At 35.9% G+C, this 17,607-nt stretch overlaps 2 protein-coding genes across 8 annotated transcripts in view; one reads left to right on the plus strand and one right to left on the minus strand.

Moving 5' to 3' along the window:
• LOC145688499 (protein GVQW3-like) overlaps window positions 1–17,607 on the minus strand; it is a 480,426-nt gene that overhangs the window by 412,216 nt on the left and 50,603 nt on the right. The gene's annotated exons all lie outside the window — the stretch shown is intronic.
• LOC145688497 (epidermal growth factor receptor kinase substrate 8-like) overlaps window positions 1–17,607 on the plus strand; it is a 379,489-nt gene that overhangs the window by 138,455 nt on the left and 223,427 nt on the right. For all 4 annotated transcript variants that reach the window (XM_081762831.1, XM_081762832.1, XM_081762833.1 and 1 more), the window contains 3 exons: window positions 3,473–3,561; window positions 13,069–13,280; window positions 15,603–15,761. In XM_081762831.1, coding sequence (XP_081618957.1) covers window positions 3,473–3,561; window positions 13,069–13,280; window positions 15,603–15,761 — 460 coding nt within the window. The remainder of the gene's footprint in view (window positions 1–3,472; window positions 3,562–13,068; window positions 13,281–15,602; window positions 15,762–17,607) is intronic.

Here is a 17,607-nt window from a genome sequence, read left to right on the forward strand (position 1 = left end):
TGGGACCAACTGTTTGAGATTTTTCCTCTAGAAAATTTATTTTACTTATTGCTAGAGTCCGAATGTTAGGCAAAATGCCTAGTTCTTAATATTAAATTTGATAAAAATGAACTTTCTGACTGAAAAACTCTATGACATAAACAATTTATTTTAGGAAAATTAAGAAAAGTTTGTTTTGTTCATATGTTCAATTATGATCTCAAGTCCGGACTGGAATATGTTAACAACTATCTCATTGGTTCAATTTATACACATTGTATCTCGTAAATATATGTAATGTCGCAGGAATGCTCTTAATTTGGGAGAACGCAATTAATAATAATAATAATAATAATAATAATAAATAATTGTAACATGAAATAAAATGTATCCTTACAGACACGTGGTTTGATGTACCTGTTCAAATTCAAACACGTGACACATGAACGCAATTACTGCTATTTTAAGGACACTCTGTATCTAATGAACTCTTTAAAAATGTTTAAATGTCCTATATAAAACTGTCGGAGCAAAGATTTATTTACAGTGAAATAATTGAAAGTACTACATATATTTGGCTAAGAATTCTAGCTTATATAAATCCTCAAAATTAGTTATTTTTAGATATCATCTTTGTAAATTCATTTTTTGCTGTATAAATCGAGTCGAAGTATTGGCAGGTGATAAGACGATATTACTACAATTGAAGAATAGGGCATCGTGGCTCAGTGGTAGAATGCTCACATCTGGTGCGAGGAGGGAGTCCCCGAGCTTTCTCAGGATTTTTCCTCCTACATTCTCATTCCATTAGTTCATGTCATAGTCATTCATTCGGAAGTTAATTTTTAATCATTCACTTTCTTTCATCATCCGTGTTAGTCTACAGAGCATATCATAGGACACAAAATATTTCATATCTCAATTTATAATTCAAGAAATGCTTACGTTTTTACATTTATATGTTTAAAAGGATTTTCGTATTCAGTTTATGTATTTTCGAAACTGTTTATTATCCTTTTTATTTATTTATTATGACTAGCAGCTAAAATTTTAAACTCTGAGCAACGTGGTTTTAGTACGGCTCGGACATTTCTTATGTCGAATTAAACAAGTTATCCAAGATATTCCTGTATTTTGCAATTATTTTATAGCTATCAATATTTATCTTCTGGATATTCTCTCTTATTCGTCACACGGATATTGTATATTATCTAGATGTTATTAAGTATCTAGATATTATGCCACGGATTATCCGTTTGTTCAGAAACTGATGCCAGATAATTTACCTGGATATTTTGCTCATATCGAATTTGTAGGTGTAGCAGCATGTAAAGTATTATAGGATATATCCATAAAGTTACAAAGTTAAACTTTTATTATGAAATAAGTAAAAATAATTAAAAAGGCTTTAATTTAATTACAGAAAGGTATTATTAGACTTACAATAGAACATAAGTTATAATGTCTTTCTTTTTGCTTTTCTGTTACGAACAAATATGGAGTTATCTTTAATCGTCGTCTTTGAAAAGATCTGGCTCCTTACAAGTGAGTTAATTAGCATAGTTTTCAGATTGTGGAATGCAGTAAGTTACGAAGAAACAAGGGATTTTTCCTCTAATAATTCCCTTTTGAAAGTTTCGTGTTCCGCTTGTTTCAGTAGGCAAATTACATTTAGGTAGGAATATTTCATGTAGACGGTTTAAACATTTTCTGTCCTTGTGTAAGAATGGATGTTATATTACAGTACAATAAACGCTGCTGAAGACGTTAAAGGGAATCAGAAAAACTTAAATTTATGAATGAATGGACTTGATTTTCTAATGAGAATTAAGAATAACTAAATAGTTTCTCCTAGATGTTCACGCAATCCGTAATTCTGATTTTGAGGTTGCATATAATATTAGCGTTACGCAAAGTTTATATTTATGAATAAATGAAACATGGATTCATAGTCACCGTTATCCGTGAATATGTTAACAGATCTATTTCATTAACAAACTCGCCCGATATAAACACTCGAGACATCTAATGCAATAAATATAAATAAAAATTCACTTTCGTTCGTTATCGTGCGGAGTAACGGACGGATGGACAGTGACATTACAATATTATGAGGACCACGATTGTGATCCTAATAAGTATTATAAAGAAAGTCAATCAGTCACTTTTTACAATTACTAAAGCGCTCTTTGATATTGGTCATTTTCAATGATTTTTATATACCCCCCTCCGCCTCTCCTAAGTTGCGGGGCTGAATTTGGATTTAAACATCAAAAGTGTCACTTCATCTCAGCGACACGAGGCACAGCATCGGAAGTGTCATTGTTCATCTCAGCGATCCCGAAAACTATGAATTCGACACTGACATTGGTCATTTCGATCATTTTTATATATCTCTCCCTCCTCCTCCCCTAAGTTGCGGGGCTGAATTTGGATTTAAACGACATCAAAAGTGTCACTTCATCTCAGCGACCTCAGAAACTATAGATTCGATACTAATATAGGTCATTTTCTATCATTTTTAGGCCTAAATGTCTCTCCCCCACGTTTAAGTTATACCGTCAAAGTGATATGACAAAAAAAAAAAAAAAAAAAATCTCACGTTCAAACTTCATCTAGGTTGAAAATTCGATCGAGATTGGTCCGGTGGTTCAAGAGTTCCTAAATTTTATTTATTTTTTCTATCTCTCTCTCCTCCCCTCAGTTCTATCGTCAAAGTGAATAACTAAAAACACTTCCAGGCCCAAGCCACATCTACGTTAAAATTTTGATCGAGATCGGTCGGGTGGTTGAAGAGATTAAGCCACAAACATAGCCACTTTCAATGTAATCTCGTTTTCCTGACATGCCTTACGCAAGATCAAAAAGGTAACAGCTTTTTCAGGCGAGCCATCCTGAGTGAGGTTTTCCCTTAGGTTTCCTCATTCCCACCAGGCAAATGTTGGAATGGTACCCAACATAAGTCTCAAGCCGCTTCCTTCATAATTCCCCAGGTAGTGTGATAGCCGAGGTTCATCATCCCTCATACATGACTGGCTAACATGACCATAGATGCCGAAAGACCAGAAATCTCATTCCTTACCATTCCTAATCCTGACATGCCTTGTCTCGTGCGCATCTCTACGTAGAATGGCAACAATATAAAGCAAGGTCATCTTAGAGTTATCCTAGAGTAGGTTGGTTTGGCGGAAAATACTAGAATCAAGGAAAGATATTCATCGCATCAACAAATCCTTTGCTTTCCTTAAACCATAGTGCGTTTAAAAAGTATTGGCAGTTTTTTGTAGGTGACAAACAGCAGCCATTTTAATGACTGGTAGAAGAACCTGTAAAAATAAGTTTTGTATTCTGGAGTTTGTTGAATACCTCACTAAAGATAAATTAACAATACATGTTCGATTAACATTGAATGATTTATCTGTATTTAGTTACATGCATTTATCAAAACTACTGTATATTCTAAGAATTAATTTGATTTTCTTTCCTTTTTCAGTTCACCGTATAATTCCTTGACGCAAGGAGTCATGTTGCCTTATCGAAATGAGCATCGCTCCAGCGTCCATTCAAACGGCTATACTTCAGGTGATATGTTGATCCTATTATTATTATTATTGATAATCTTGTTGTTAGTAAACAAAACTGTATGAGCGACAACTTAGATTCTAGACAAGGATTTTTCTCACTTTGCTCCTTTAACCTACTGCTGGTGTTAACAATTAATAAAGATGTAGTTTAATTCACCACCTTTCAGCAAGTAATTTCCTTCAGTGTGTTCCTCAATAAACTGTTTGTCCTACTTGATTGATTGGTTGACGTTTAATGGGGACAACAGCACAGATTTATTGTTTATGTAAGTTATATGCAGGGACACCTTGCACAGGGATGTACCAAGCAACTTTATCTTTGGGACAAACTATATTTATATTACATATTATTATTATTATTATTATTATTATTATTATTATTATTATTATTATTATTATTATTATTATTATTATTATTATTATTATTATTATTATTATTATTATTTGCAGTTGAAATATGGGCTTTGACACTGTGCAAAATTAGAATCACAGGTCGTACAAAATGTGCCAACAAGCTATTTGTGTTGAACTCTCATAGCGTAGCCGCTAACGCTTTCGCCTTCCGTGCGAGCGGTCCCGGATTCGATTCCTGGTGGGGGCACGGTCGAAAAGAGTAAAATGCTTTTTCAGGCCAGCCATACTGAATGAGGTTTTCCTCATTCACACCAGGCAAATGCCGGGGTTTTACCTAACTTCTAGGTCCCAGGCCGCTTCCTTTCTTTCTTTCTTTCTTTCTTCCTTCGTTTTCCCCGGATAGTGTGTTCGCCGAGGGACGTCATCCTTGCATACGTAACGGCCTAAATGACCAAAGATGCTGGAAGCCCAGAAATCTAAATCCTAAACTATTTGTAGGAAAAAAAAAACTTTTACGAAGTCTTTTTGTTTGACTTCGACTTTGAGTGTAAATAAAATGTATGGACTACTGCACTAAATTTTCTCGTTCTAATGTCTTAAACAAAATCATGTTATGTTACAGTTATTACTGAAACATTTATTTGTAAAATACGAACAAAATTCTAAGGCGTTTTTGGTAATCTTCGTCCCAAGAAAACTCAGCACCTAAAGTAAACTACCGTTTTGGACTTTTTAAATGACAGATTAGTATCATGTACTACGAGTGTTTATGAAATATCAATAAAATCGCATAACTCGTATTTAAAGAAGTAATAAATAATTATGAAATGGAAACTAATTTGTAAATATTTTCTTGGCAAGTGATGAGCAGCGTGTGAATGAAATATGAACTAAATCTTTTATTTTAAAAAAATCACCTTCAAAATTAAACTACCTCTTAATTTTTTTCAGAACAAATGGGTTATGTTATATTATTAGGTTATTATTAAAGCATCTACTAAAGAAATATACAAGATTTTAGCAGATTAGTTATATACTATATTCTTAATTTTTAACTCTTTTTCGTTAAAGTAAGCATCAAAATTTACCATCTTCGGGTGCGGATAGAGAGCATTAATTACAATAGAAAGTATAATAATATTATTATTATTATTATTATTATTATTATTATTTAGCTCCAGTTTATGTGCATGGTCTGTAGTTAATTTCTCGCTGGTAGCACTAACATTTTTCTAGTATTGACCCAGCATCATGAGGTAATTGGGGAGCTGCCTAAAATAAGAGGTAACGAATTCCGATCCAGAAAGCCAGGAATGATGGCGCCTAAGAACCGAAGTTTTGTGGACCTTCATCCTCCATGCTATGCACTCCGCGATAATCATGTACTGTACATATTAGCGGTTGGTTAACACACACAATTGCTAAAACTGTTTTTTATCTTCATGCTGTAAGAATAGTTATTATATAGGATGTTTCAAAACACTGACACGTTTGGAAGGTAATTCCTGACACCAAGATAAGACAAAAAGTAAGGGGAGTTTCGCTATGGGCGTCTAATTTGAAGTACTCGCCAACTACCTCTATAAAAATTGTTGAAGTACCGCAGGATTCTGAATCATGGATATTTGGATAGGGCACATATTAGCTCCAAAGTAAGGTCTTGATCGGACTACGTTAGGTTCCGTACTTTTCGGAGCTATGAACCTTTAAAGTTCATTTTTCATGTTTTCGGCAGCCTATAACTCCGAAAGGAAGCATTTGTGCACCAAGGTTGGTCTATACTTTTTGTCTTGTCTTGGTGTCAGGAATCACCTCCCAAAAATTGTCGGTGTTATTTTGAAACACGCTATATAGCGTCTTCTCTGTTCTACTATATTTTCACAAGGGAAATGCTTTCGTGGTTACCGCGGTGGTTTGGAGATGAAGAAAGCTATAGCGAACAGTCAGACAGATGATTAAGCAGCCAAAAGAGTTTGATGAACAGTAACAGTGTTTCTTCCGGCCTAGGCGCCAATTCTCAAAACTGGGTACCATAATAATACAAATAGAATTTGATACATGGGCCTACATATTTTTGATTTAAATTATCTAAGCACTAGAGCCGTATTTCCAGTTGCCATTGCTGCCTAGTATCCAGGACTTTTCAAGCCTGAACAAGATAATTATCAGGAATTTCTTATGAGGTATATGTGTTACTAGTATGAAACTTCAACCTTTTGTTTTCAACCATCTCACACGTAATAGTCTTCTGAGCCTAGGAACATACTTATAATTTTTCTCTCGTCAGCTTTGAGTGTGAATAATGTTTGGTATATGGTGGTATACTTGCAAAAGATTAGATCGTGAAAGTATTGTGTTTTGTACTTTTCTCAAGTCCCAAAGGAAAGGGGGGGGGGGAACACCAAAAACAAAATGTTTGAATAATTCACTCCTTCAAGTTTCGTTAGTGTAGTTGGTTTTCCCTTGTATTGCTTTACTTAGTGAAGCAGAATATTGTGCATATTACTCGTCATAGCGTATCACAAATGTTCGTAATTAGAGGACACGGTGGATCAGTGATGGAGCATTCACCTACAGTGTGAGAGGTCCCTGGTTTGATCCCAGAACACGTGGATTTGGGTCAATAACATTGTGTCCCTGGGTTTTCTCGTGATTCTAGCGTTGTTCCCACATGATCATTCCACAAATTCTATCATAATTATTTATTTTCATTAATTATCACTCTCTCTCAGCCTACATACCATAAATGCGGGACGTGAAACTTGAAATTTATTTTTTCATTTAGTAGTTAGCCAATTGGGACTAGATTATAGTTACTGTGCTGTCACATATGTCTATTTTTTATTAATATTTAAATGTTAAGTCATGTGTCCAAAGCAGTGGCATTTTTCAGCTGGGTGGTGGGGGCAAACTGATTTTGAACTAATGTTCGTAATGTAACTATAATTGGATTTGGTTGTAGAATAATAATAATAATAATAATAATAATAATAATAATAATAATAATAATAATAATACAGCTGTAAACAGTTCTGTGAGGGTAAAATTTCCATCTACGAGAAGCCTCTTGATTTACATCTTTCAGATTAGTTAATCCAGTGCCAGTTTTGTGCTGGATTTTGGTATGGCGCAGAAATTTTCCACTACTTAAATCACAGATAATTACAAATACAACAGTAAAACTTGCATTGCTTACATAAAAATGGCTGTTTGGAACTCTAATTTTTTTTACCATTTTATATACATATTTTTAACTGTGTTGGAAATGCCCACACGGACATTATTCGGACAATGTAGTTCGCTTTTCTAATGTGCTCTGAATTTGTCTGTGGCCTTTTTCCAGTTCTTTAGCCCTATGACGAGAAAAGTCAATTCAGAGCGTAATCTCTGACTGTATCATAATGTAACTAGGGAAAGTATGAAACCATTTCACGCGACAAGATCGGCGCGCAGTTCGTGAAAAATTGAAACCCTTAGTCGGCTGAGTTTTATTTTCTAAAACAGGAATTTCAAACTTTTCCCCGTGATCCGTTACACAAGATCTTTCAAGTTCTTCAGGCAAATCCTGTGTGGGAGTGTTGGGGTTGGAGGTGCTCGTGGAATCCTGTACTTCAAGTGAGGCACATTACAGACAATTCTTCCGTGCATTTTGTTGTGAACTTCTTGTACCAATGCTGGTACTGGTTGTTGAAGTTTTTTCATAAATCCAGGAAGACTTGTATTTTCGTTCAGATATAAAATAAGGAACATATGTGTAACATACGCATTTCCTTCAACCCCTACATAAACAGCAAATGATTTAGTAACGCAAAGTTAATTCTTTTATTTCAATGTCAGAGAGGTCAGCATTCTTTCCTACAAAGCCTAAATGAACGTTATGTGATTTTGGTAGTTAGAGTTCAGGCGATCGTTAATGCGTAAGCGGAGTGCTCTTTCCGAGAATTTGTTGTGTTGGTAAAGCAACGATAAAAGAACCTAAACACAAATATCACGTGGACCAAAATTTCAACTCGGTTAATAATACGAGGCGCATCCAGAAAGTAAGTTTCCTACGCGTCCCACAGCTAGGAAACAGTATGTTGCGCGAAGCGACTGCGTCTACGTGAGAGAGTAAGGTCCTAACATGGCGCATGCGCCAGCAGAACTTCCCTAATTCTCTCAGTAGCGGTGGTAGAAGATTGGCACTCCTATTCCAGTTCCCGCCGCGTGTGAAGTGCGAGCAGTAAGTTTTTGAATGCACAAGGCATAGCACCGATTGAAATCCGGATGTCTGTTAGTGTCATTCATAGTTTTCGGGGTCGTCGAGATGATTAGTGTCACTCCCGACACAGTTAGTCCAACTTACGCCCGCCATCGTCGTAAAATAAACCAGTTTCGGGCTGTTGGTTGTGATGTATAAGGGGAAACTCCATACTACGTTAAGAGTAGGATGGCAATGTGAAATGAACTGAGCAGACAGTGTAAAATGAGCGATCTCTCAGATTTCCAAAGAGGACAAATTGTTAACGCTTGGTTATGTGGTGCAAGCGTAAAGATATAAGCGCAAGTTTGTTGGGCGTATCACGATGGACAGCTCTGATGTGACGTGGAATGGAGATCGTGAATGGTAACAAGTGGAATATTAACACCATTCCTCATACAAAGCATTCTTAGTTCCGTGAGAGAGGAATGAGGAGGAAATATGTGCTGGATTCGTGTCCAAAACAGACCACAGATTTTCAGTTATGAAATTCGGAGACATGGGCAGGCCAAGGGAAGTGTTCATCCTGATGTTTCTCAAACCACGCCGCAACAATTCCAGTTGTGCGCATGTGTATATTTTTATCTAAGAATATGACGTCATGCCTGGGAATATATGAACTATATAGGTTGCATATAGTCCCCTAAAATGACAAGATAATCACGGCAGTCACGCTACCGGAAAGTGTAAGGCACAGGACCAACTGAAAACTAGAATATTGGGGCCCACAGTATTATGGAACTGCCGCCTTGTTTCACGGTTGGGCAGACATATTGCGGATCATGTTTCTTTAGGACTCCGCCATACACGGACGCGGTCCCTGGTCCGAAATAAAGTGAACGACGACTCATTCGATCATATCATACGTTTGCAGTAATCACCAGTCCAGGTTGCATGTTCGCGACATCATTGGCATCATGCTAAAGCGTCATCGTCCTTTATCACTGGATTCGCCTGTGCAACCCGGCCGCTATGTCCATGTCATATTACTTCCTGCGAACTGTATTTGTTGACACAGGCTGAGTGGTACTGCTTGAGTTCCTCCGTTACTTGCATCGTATTCACACGATGATTCCGAGCGACAATCAGCTTTAATGCTTGGCCGGACCTGAGTTTTTCGCGACCAATATTCCTCTTCACCGATGTCGTTTTGTTAGTCGTTATCACCTTGGACACTGTCCCTGGCGACATTCCCAACATACCGGTCATTTTTGTTACGCTCGCACCACATAACCGAACACCAACAATTCGCCTTCTGGAAACCAGAGGTCGCCCATTTTACACTATCACTGCCTGCTCAGTTCTCTGCACACGGCCGTTCTACTGCCTCTCACGTAGTTTGGAGTTTACCCTAACACACCACCACCAATTGCTTGGTGCTACGGTTGCAATCTGAACAATAATCATATAGTGTTAGTGTTTGTTCATCGAGAAAATGTTTTTGACCAGGTGAACTTGGAGATTTTGATAGCAATGTTAAAAGGGATCAATCTCTCATCAGAAACTTACCCAGTAGTATATGAATTAAAAAGAAAATTAGAGAAAGAAATGAAAGTAAAGTTGAAGGGCAATTGACGGGATGACATTTTATCATAACCAAGTTATTTAATGTCTATTCAGAATAAATAGTAAGAAAGCGGTCTAGAGAGGAAAGAGTGTATTTTGGTTGAAGGATTAGGTATCCATTAGGGATGGGCAAAACTGATAAAAACCGGAAACAGTTTCTAGAAAACTGAAATCTGAAAAAACGACATTTGTTTTCTCCAAAACCGGTTTCGGTTTTCTTAAAGCTGTTGGAAAACACACAAAACTATTTCTTTCGAAACGGATTTGGTTTCCGGAGAACAACAAAATACTATTTTGGTCACAAATGAACTAATTTTGAAAAAAAAAAAAAAAAATGGAACCGGTTTTTGTGCCCACCACTAGTATACATAATTGTGCAGTGACGTAGCTCATGTTGAGCCATGTCATTCCTGATCAGGGTCCATTTTCAGAAGCCATTTCTGAAGAGAACATAAAAAAAGGCACCGTGAAGAATGTGGGATGAAAATGTCCAAATGTAAGTATAAGGGAAAAGAAATGTTCTGTATAAATTATGTAATTAGGAGAAGGGACACCAAAATAACTGTAGTAAGGTTGGAGTAGAAAAGCAGACAGAAGCGTTAGAAAGAAAGTTGTGTAGTTTTCTATAAAGAATTAAAAATATATAAACTCGTGAGCTGTTTCTTGTGGAATATTGTACTTTTTCGAGGCACAAACGTGAACACTACTCAAAATCGATGGAAAGTAACTAGAAGACTTAGATGTGAGGAAGTAGCGACTAAAGGAGTACATGTCATCAAAAATTCCAAATTCATGTTTCAATTTGATATATAATTTGTCTGTATCTTTATCGAATAAAACAGTTTCGACCGGGAAAATACTTGTACCTGTATTTTACCACCCTTAAAATTGTACTTTGCATGTAATTCCTACCATTTCCGTAAGTCTTTTTTTTTTCTTTTTCTTTTTTTCTTTTTTCTTTCATATTGCCAAGCTGCTTCAGGTAGAGATGTACTGTTTTTGAACCGCACTTCCTCAAAGAGAGGAATGGAGATGATTAGCTGGATCGAACAGAAAACTACTGAAGTGCTAGAAATACTGGAACGAAAAGAAGAAAAAATAAAATGAAATATTTAAGTTTTACGTCCCACGGATATGCTGGTTAGGCTAAAGAAGACGGTGATGATGAGAAATGAATGAAATGGTGGAATGAAGAAACTGGGAGGAAACGGGAGAACCCGGATAAAACCCACGAGCACTGTGTTTGTCCACCATCGAACCAGGGACTCCAAGCACCGGAGTGGAACGAAAAGAAGAATTATTAAATGTAATTACAAAGAGGAAAAGACTAAGACAATTTTTGAGGGTCGTGACAGAAGTATGGTGAAAAAAAAAAAGTGGGAGAAGAAAGAATAAAATAACTACAATTAGTGGATGGTACAAAAACGTAAGTCAGAACGAAGAGGTTAGCTGAGGATTGCAATACGTTGAAGCTTCTCCAATTTTGCAACAAGCAATGAGAGAACACTGACGATGGTGATGATTAAGTAACATAAAACAATAAGAAGTTGGACCATTCGTTACTACTTCATTCGCAAAAGAAAAAGGTGTCGGTATGCACTTTTGCTGGCAACAATACTGGCTTTCTCAGTTATTAATTGTGAAACTATTTGTAGAAAAAGAGACACTGAATAAGGATAACAAACTGAAATCAGTATAATGTAATTAACATTAATAATTTATTCTGTACCTCGTTACTGTGATTCTACTTAATATTCTTCTAGTATTACGTGGGAAGACTTCCTTTTGTTTGCGTCACATGCATTGCCAATAAAGATGGTGGTGTCAGTGCGTTGACCTAGTCATTCTGAATTGGCAGTACAGTGAATTTTGTTAACCTTTGGACGAATTGGCTGCCTTTTTCATTTGCAGAATCATAGTTAAGTTTTTTTTTTTTAATACCTTTTGTAGTATTACTGAATTATTAATAAAATTTACTTTATACAGTACTAGCAGCGTTCACCCCGCTTCGCTGCGGTCACCCCGGAACGCAATAAACTTTGTTACTTAGATAATTTTTACTTTTTCGCTTTCAAGTGATATGATAAAAACCATAGAAGATTGCACTAATGTTAACATTATATCGCCTGTCATTTATGTTAACCCGCCCCGCTTCGCTGCGGTCACCCCAACCCGCCCCGCTTCGCTGCGGTCATCCCGGAACGCAATAAACTTTGTTACTTAGATAATTTTTACTTTTTCGCTTTCAAGTGATTTATAGCGCCTGTCAGTTATGTTAACCCGCCGAGTCACAGGGTCATGCGGGTTGCATATAAATACGTTTATTTTTATACCTATGATGAACTAATAACAAAGGATTTGTACGTATGGACACCTGAATGGTCAATTATCTCAAGACACTGGTAATTGAAAATTAAAGTGATATGATAAAAACCATCTAGGGTCCACATCCTAACAACCCCCCAAAAATGAAAGAAATCGGTTCAGCCGTATTAGCGTGATGAGCGGACAAAGGATTTTTTGTACGTATTGACACCTGATTGGTCAATTATCTCAAGACACTGGTAATTAAAAATTAAAGTGATATGATAAAAACCATCTAGGGTCCAAATCCTAACAACCCCCCAAAAATGAAAGAAATCGGTTCAGCCGTATTAGCGTGATGAGCGGACAAAGGATTTTGTGCGTTCTCTTTTATATATATAGATGTACATTTCGTCCAGAAACGCCAAAATACTATGGAAAGTGAAAGGATCCACAAATGATCATTTCGAAGCTTTAGGCCGAACGATAAAATTGTCATAACTCGAGAACGAAATGTCAAAGAAAGATTGGGGAAAAGAAAATAGTGATTCCTTTGAGCTTAGATTCCATTATTGAACTAGTGAATGTGAAGCATTGGCAGCGTGATGGTTATTCTAAAAACCTAGCAAAAGTGGCGTCTTCTAGAAACAGAAGGCGATGGATACGAAACTGAAGCCTAGCACACATTCCATATTCATTGGTACACTAATGAATTCTAGACACAAATAATTAGTATATTTTACCCGACCTTTATCCGTCATTTTGTTCTCGAGTTGATCTATAGTTAGTTTTTGTTCTTCTGTGAGGAATCGTATTCCATAATATTTTGTTTCCCAGCACGCTGTATGTAAACTTCAGGTAAGTCAGAAAGTATGCGATAACGTTTCTGTACCTTTCATTCAAGATTTAATCAGGAAAGCTACTCAGTGTTATGAATAGAAGTTTATCGACAAGTAGTAGTATAAGTGATTAGACGTAGTGTTGGCTGAAATGCTCATAGAGGATTGTATCAATATAAATAATGTGTTATTCATTTTGCAGATCAACAGAGCCATGTGTCCAGTAAGGACGGACCGACATACCTCATTGAACACCTTGCCACTTTCACGGTGTCGAAAGAGACGGGTATTGTATATCCTGCAGATGGGATGAGACGCCTGCTGCAGCTCGAAAAATCCAATGGCATTTGGTCACAAAAGATGCAGATGCGTTTGGATCGATCGTGGGTGCTAATCATGGATTATGAAAGTGGGGTACGTATAGTAGTAATAATTTAGCGTACAATTGTTACTCCTGAGGTGTTGAATGTTGTATTTACAAACGTTGTGAAAGTAGAAATCAAATAAAGCAGTTTTTAATTTATGAAAATCCACCAAACTTCATAGTGCAAAATATTACAAAGATTAAAATAATAATTTTCAGCACACCTTTTCGTGAGATCGATCATTGGCAAGTAAGAAATCCTGATGCTAGACTGCAACATTGTATTGCTCAACAGTGCATATGAGAAACATTTAAATCATTTATTTTATTTCATTTATTTAGTAAATTACGGTAGAAAAATACTCGAGAATAATTCTTTGAAATATATTTTTAAAAAAGTTGGAAGTGATAATTACGTAAATATAGCAGTTATGTACTGTAGTAATTCAAATGCCCTTTAATTTTTATTTTTTTCGAAGTTCTATTCTTACACTTGTTAATAGAACACTATAGATTTACAGTATAGCAAGTGAGTTTCGTTTCACAACGTAAAACTACGATATACTTTCAATTCGATACTCAAATTTGAAGTAACCAACCATAATTACTGCTTACAATGGAGGAATACGATAAAAGATAGAATATGTTTTTCGGACGCTGAATCTGTAAAAAAGTTACCACTCGCTATTCCTTACTTTTTAGGCTCTATGGACATTAATAGTGACAAGTACTGATTGATTTATATAACTTTCCCTTGAAGTAGGGGAACAAAATCAGAGGTGAAACATATTCTTCGTACTGAATCCATATTAAAAAAAACCTGTTTGTCGCGAATTATTTCCGTTTCACCCATTATGCGATCAGGGTTGTAACCGAAAAATTATATATTTTCATCACCTCTGGTTTCTAGAGATATATAAAAATCAAGAAAACTTTTTTTTTTCTTCGGACGCTGAATCTGTCAAAAACAGTTTTGCGATATCCCTTACCTTTTTTGCTATATGAAAATCAGTATCGAAACCGGAAGTTGTAGTAAATTTCAATTACTTCCGGTTTCCATAATGTTGCGGGTGCTGATTGTATGCACCCTTAAGACGGACTCTCAATCAATTGAAAAAGAAAGTCTCTATTTACTGTGTTACTGTTTCTGTTCTATAGCGATGAACGTTGAAACCGGTAATAGTTGACTTCTACCACTTCCGATTGTGCTGCCTGTGTACTGTGAACTGTACTATATGCAGATGATGTCACATAAATGACTTTAATCTTTCTGATTCATTGTTAGAAATAAAAATGAATACATATTATATTATATTATAAAATTTTATTTTATTTTGAACACAATTTAAAACAGACACGTTTTAATACTGTGAACTGACGGGAGCATGGAAGATAAAGGAGTTAAAAATTTCATCTATGAATGAGTAAAAAATTATAAGTAAGTTAGGTTAATAATTTGATGTAATAGTACTTTATATTCATTTTAGCTTTCGCCAAATTTTATCATAATGTTAAAGAAAGTGTGGTCAACTTAAAACAAATTATTGATATGCCATACTTTAACTATAATTACACTAAACTGTTAATTGCAAAGGAACATATATTGGTGTGATATATAGTTAAAACTTCCGAAATGTAACTCCTGACACATACTTCTTACTAAACAAACTGTCTCTGTGTGTGTAAGTTAAAATGAATGTAAGCTCCAAAATTGGTCTTTTCGGTCCTTTGCAAGAAATGAAGCCCAAAAGACTCTTAAGATTGATGTTGAATAAGGTTGTAATATTCTCAGTCCTGCAGAGTATATTGAAGGATATAAATAAACAATTGAAGTTCATTTTTCTTTAGTTTTTAATGTATTAATACGAACTAGAGAGCATTTATTAGTTATTCAGTTATATGTAACAACTCTGTATCTGAAAGAGAGACTACTGTAATTGAAATGGTATATAACTTTTGCCTTTGTTGTATTATTTACAATAACCATAGCGACTATTCATTGACATTTCAGTGAGATCGTGCTTTTTATGTAGTTAATTTTCCAGACATTCTTGGGAGTAATATTTACGAACACAAATTACGTAAAACTATACGTAAGCTCCTGTGGTAGACCTGTTTTATATTTACGAATGGAGTTGAAATTTATACCTAAAATAATTGAGCATCTTAATTAGGTATGTTGAAAAAACATACAAAATATGAGATAACAAATTTCGTTTGAAGTTCATCGTTTTGTTTTATTAGCAACTTCAAAACAGTGTGCCTAGGGAAACCTGTATTTCATTAACATTTCAGCTGGTAAACGTTTTAAGTAGTTTCGCATGCACTAGTTAGAAAATTACTCTTTATTGAAAAACTTGATTTTATTACAGGCTGTTATGGAACAGTTTCCGGTGTCACTGATACAGGAACCAACCGCCTTTACAAGCCATGATCCAATGGAAATCTACAATAATATCCTTGTCTTTATTGTGGGACAGGATGGTGGACATCGAATGTCAACACCTAGGCCTGAAATGCACATATTCCAGGTACACGACACTAATTCAATTCGGAGTCTTTTAATTTAAAGTATTAGCAATAAAAGAAAATTAGAGTTCCAGTGAAAAAAGTTCTGTTACATTTAGTATTTATATAATATAATGGTGTGTCTTGAAATATTGTATATTAGTTAACTCAAAGTTGCATGTAATTTATTTACCTTTAGTATTTTTGTTCTCAAGAAGAGATATCCGATTTACGTTGAGTAAAGCACACTTACCAAAATAGTGCTTCTAATGCGAGTTCTGTAATTCATTGTAATGGAAGATAATATTAGCCAAGTTAGCAACGTGTATCCGCTTTCCTAAAGATTGTATATGGCATTGTCACACGATTGCGGCTCTGGAGAGGTTGATCCTCACATTAGAATAGATTTAACTTGTTGCTTACCTAAGATATTCGGCCTCGCCACCATCGATCATACTTGTTGATATGGGTCACAGTTTCCACGGCAGCAGACTTTGCTGCAGGCTCATTAGGAAAATTGTCACACTCCTGCTTGTAGGATTTCCAGAGGGTATTTATCATATGAACCCGACGTAATAAAAGGCCCAGTTTGAGATGATCAAAAGCACAGTAACCCATGAGATAAGTATCTGGATTCGTAAGGAGAATATCCTCGAACGGAATATCAATGGACACCAATTGCAACTGGCATGCGTCAGTAGAAGGCAAAGTGATGTTTTGTCAGTATGGCTTGAAGCTTTGTCACAGTGCAGTTTCACACGATGTGTCATGACCGTACAATACTAGTATTTCGTCTGTGTAACTGTGGTAGAACATGTTCTTGGTATAAAACAAGATTGATTTTGAGTTTTCTTCTTTCTTTTCTTTCTTAGACCTTATGAATATTGAGTTTTCCTGTGCAGCGAGAGTCAGTGACTGCTATAAAACATTTTTTCAGATACTATTTTTGCATTAATGCACAAAGTGATGTCCCGAACTTTTTCAGACTGTTTCCCCTCCTTCATCCATTGTCACAACAAAATTACAGTAGGCGCCAGGTATTCACGCTGCCTTGCAGACAGTTTGCAGTCTCACTTTGTCATGAATTGCACAATTTAATGTTGATTGGGCTATATCTAATCGTTGGGCATAATACAATGTAATCTGTTTTAACATAGATCTTTAGTTTCTCTCTCTTTGTATTAGATTTTGTTGGTGTGGGTTGGTGGGTTGGTGGTTGCTGTGCATCACTAACAGTGGCCCGTCCTATTTCAAAGCCATTGTCCCGACATTCTTCCATGCGGCTAATGCTGAAGTTTGCATGGAAAAGATCCATGGCTTTCTCTTCTAAGAAGCGAATGTTTTTAGCAACAGTTTGCCCACAACACCTTTACTGTGCTACACAAGTACTGAGGGACTAATGCACGTGTTCGTGTAGTTTTATTACTCCATGAAACTTTCACAAGTCTTATTCTGCAAGTTGCTCAAATGGATACTGATCAACATCTGTTTTATGTCTGTTATTTGGATCCTGTCTTTCAGCTCGTTCTGGAATTGTGGTGTTAAATGTGATCTTACTTTCCGGATAGCAGCAAAATAATCAGGAACCAAGACTGACTATGCTAACGATTTCGGTGATGCAATAATGACTTAATACCAGTTTATTTGGAACTACATTAGTGATCCTAGATATCTCGATCGATGTTGGCAGCAGAATACAGATTTTAGGATCTTTTTCTCGTGTTCCGCGCATGTGTTACTACACCTAGGTTCGTTTCACTGTGTTATTTTTTTCAGTTTAAATTAAAATTAGTATTAAGTTTGTTTACTTTAGACTAAAAGAATTATTGTTTTCTGTATACTTGTGTTGTCTGCCTTACAAAGTAATTT

The sequence above is a fragment of the Thermobia domestica genome, chromosome 6, assembly GCF_964235325.1.
Source record: "Thermobia domestica chromosome 6, izTheDome1.hap1.1, whole genome shotgun sequence".
Lineage (NCBI taxonomy): Eukaryota > Metazoa > Arthropoda > Insecta > Zygentoma > Lepismatidae > Thermobia > Thermobia domestica.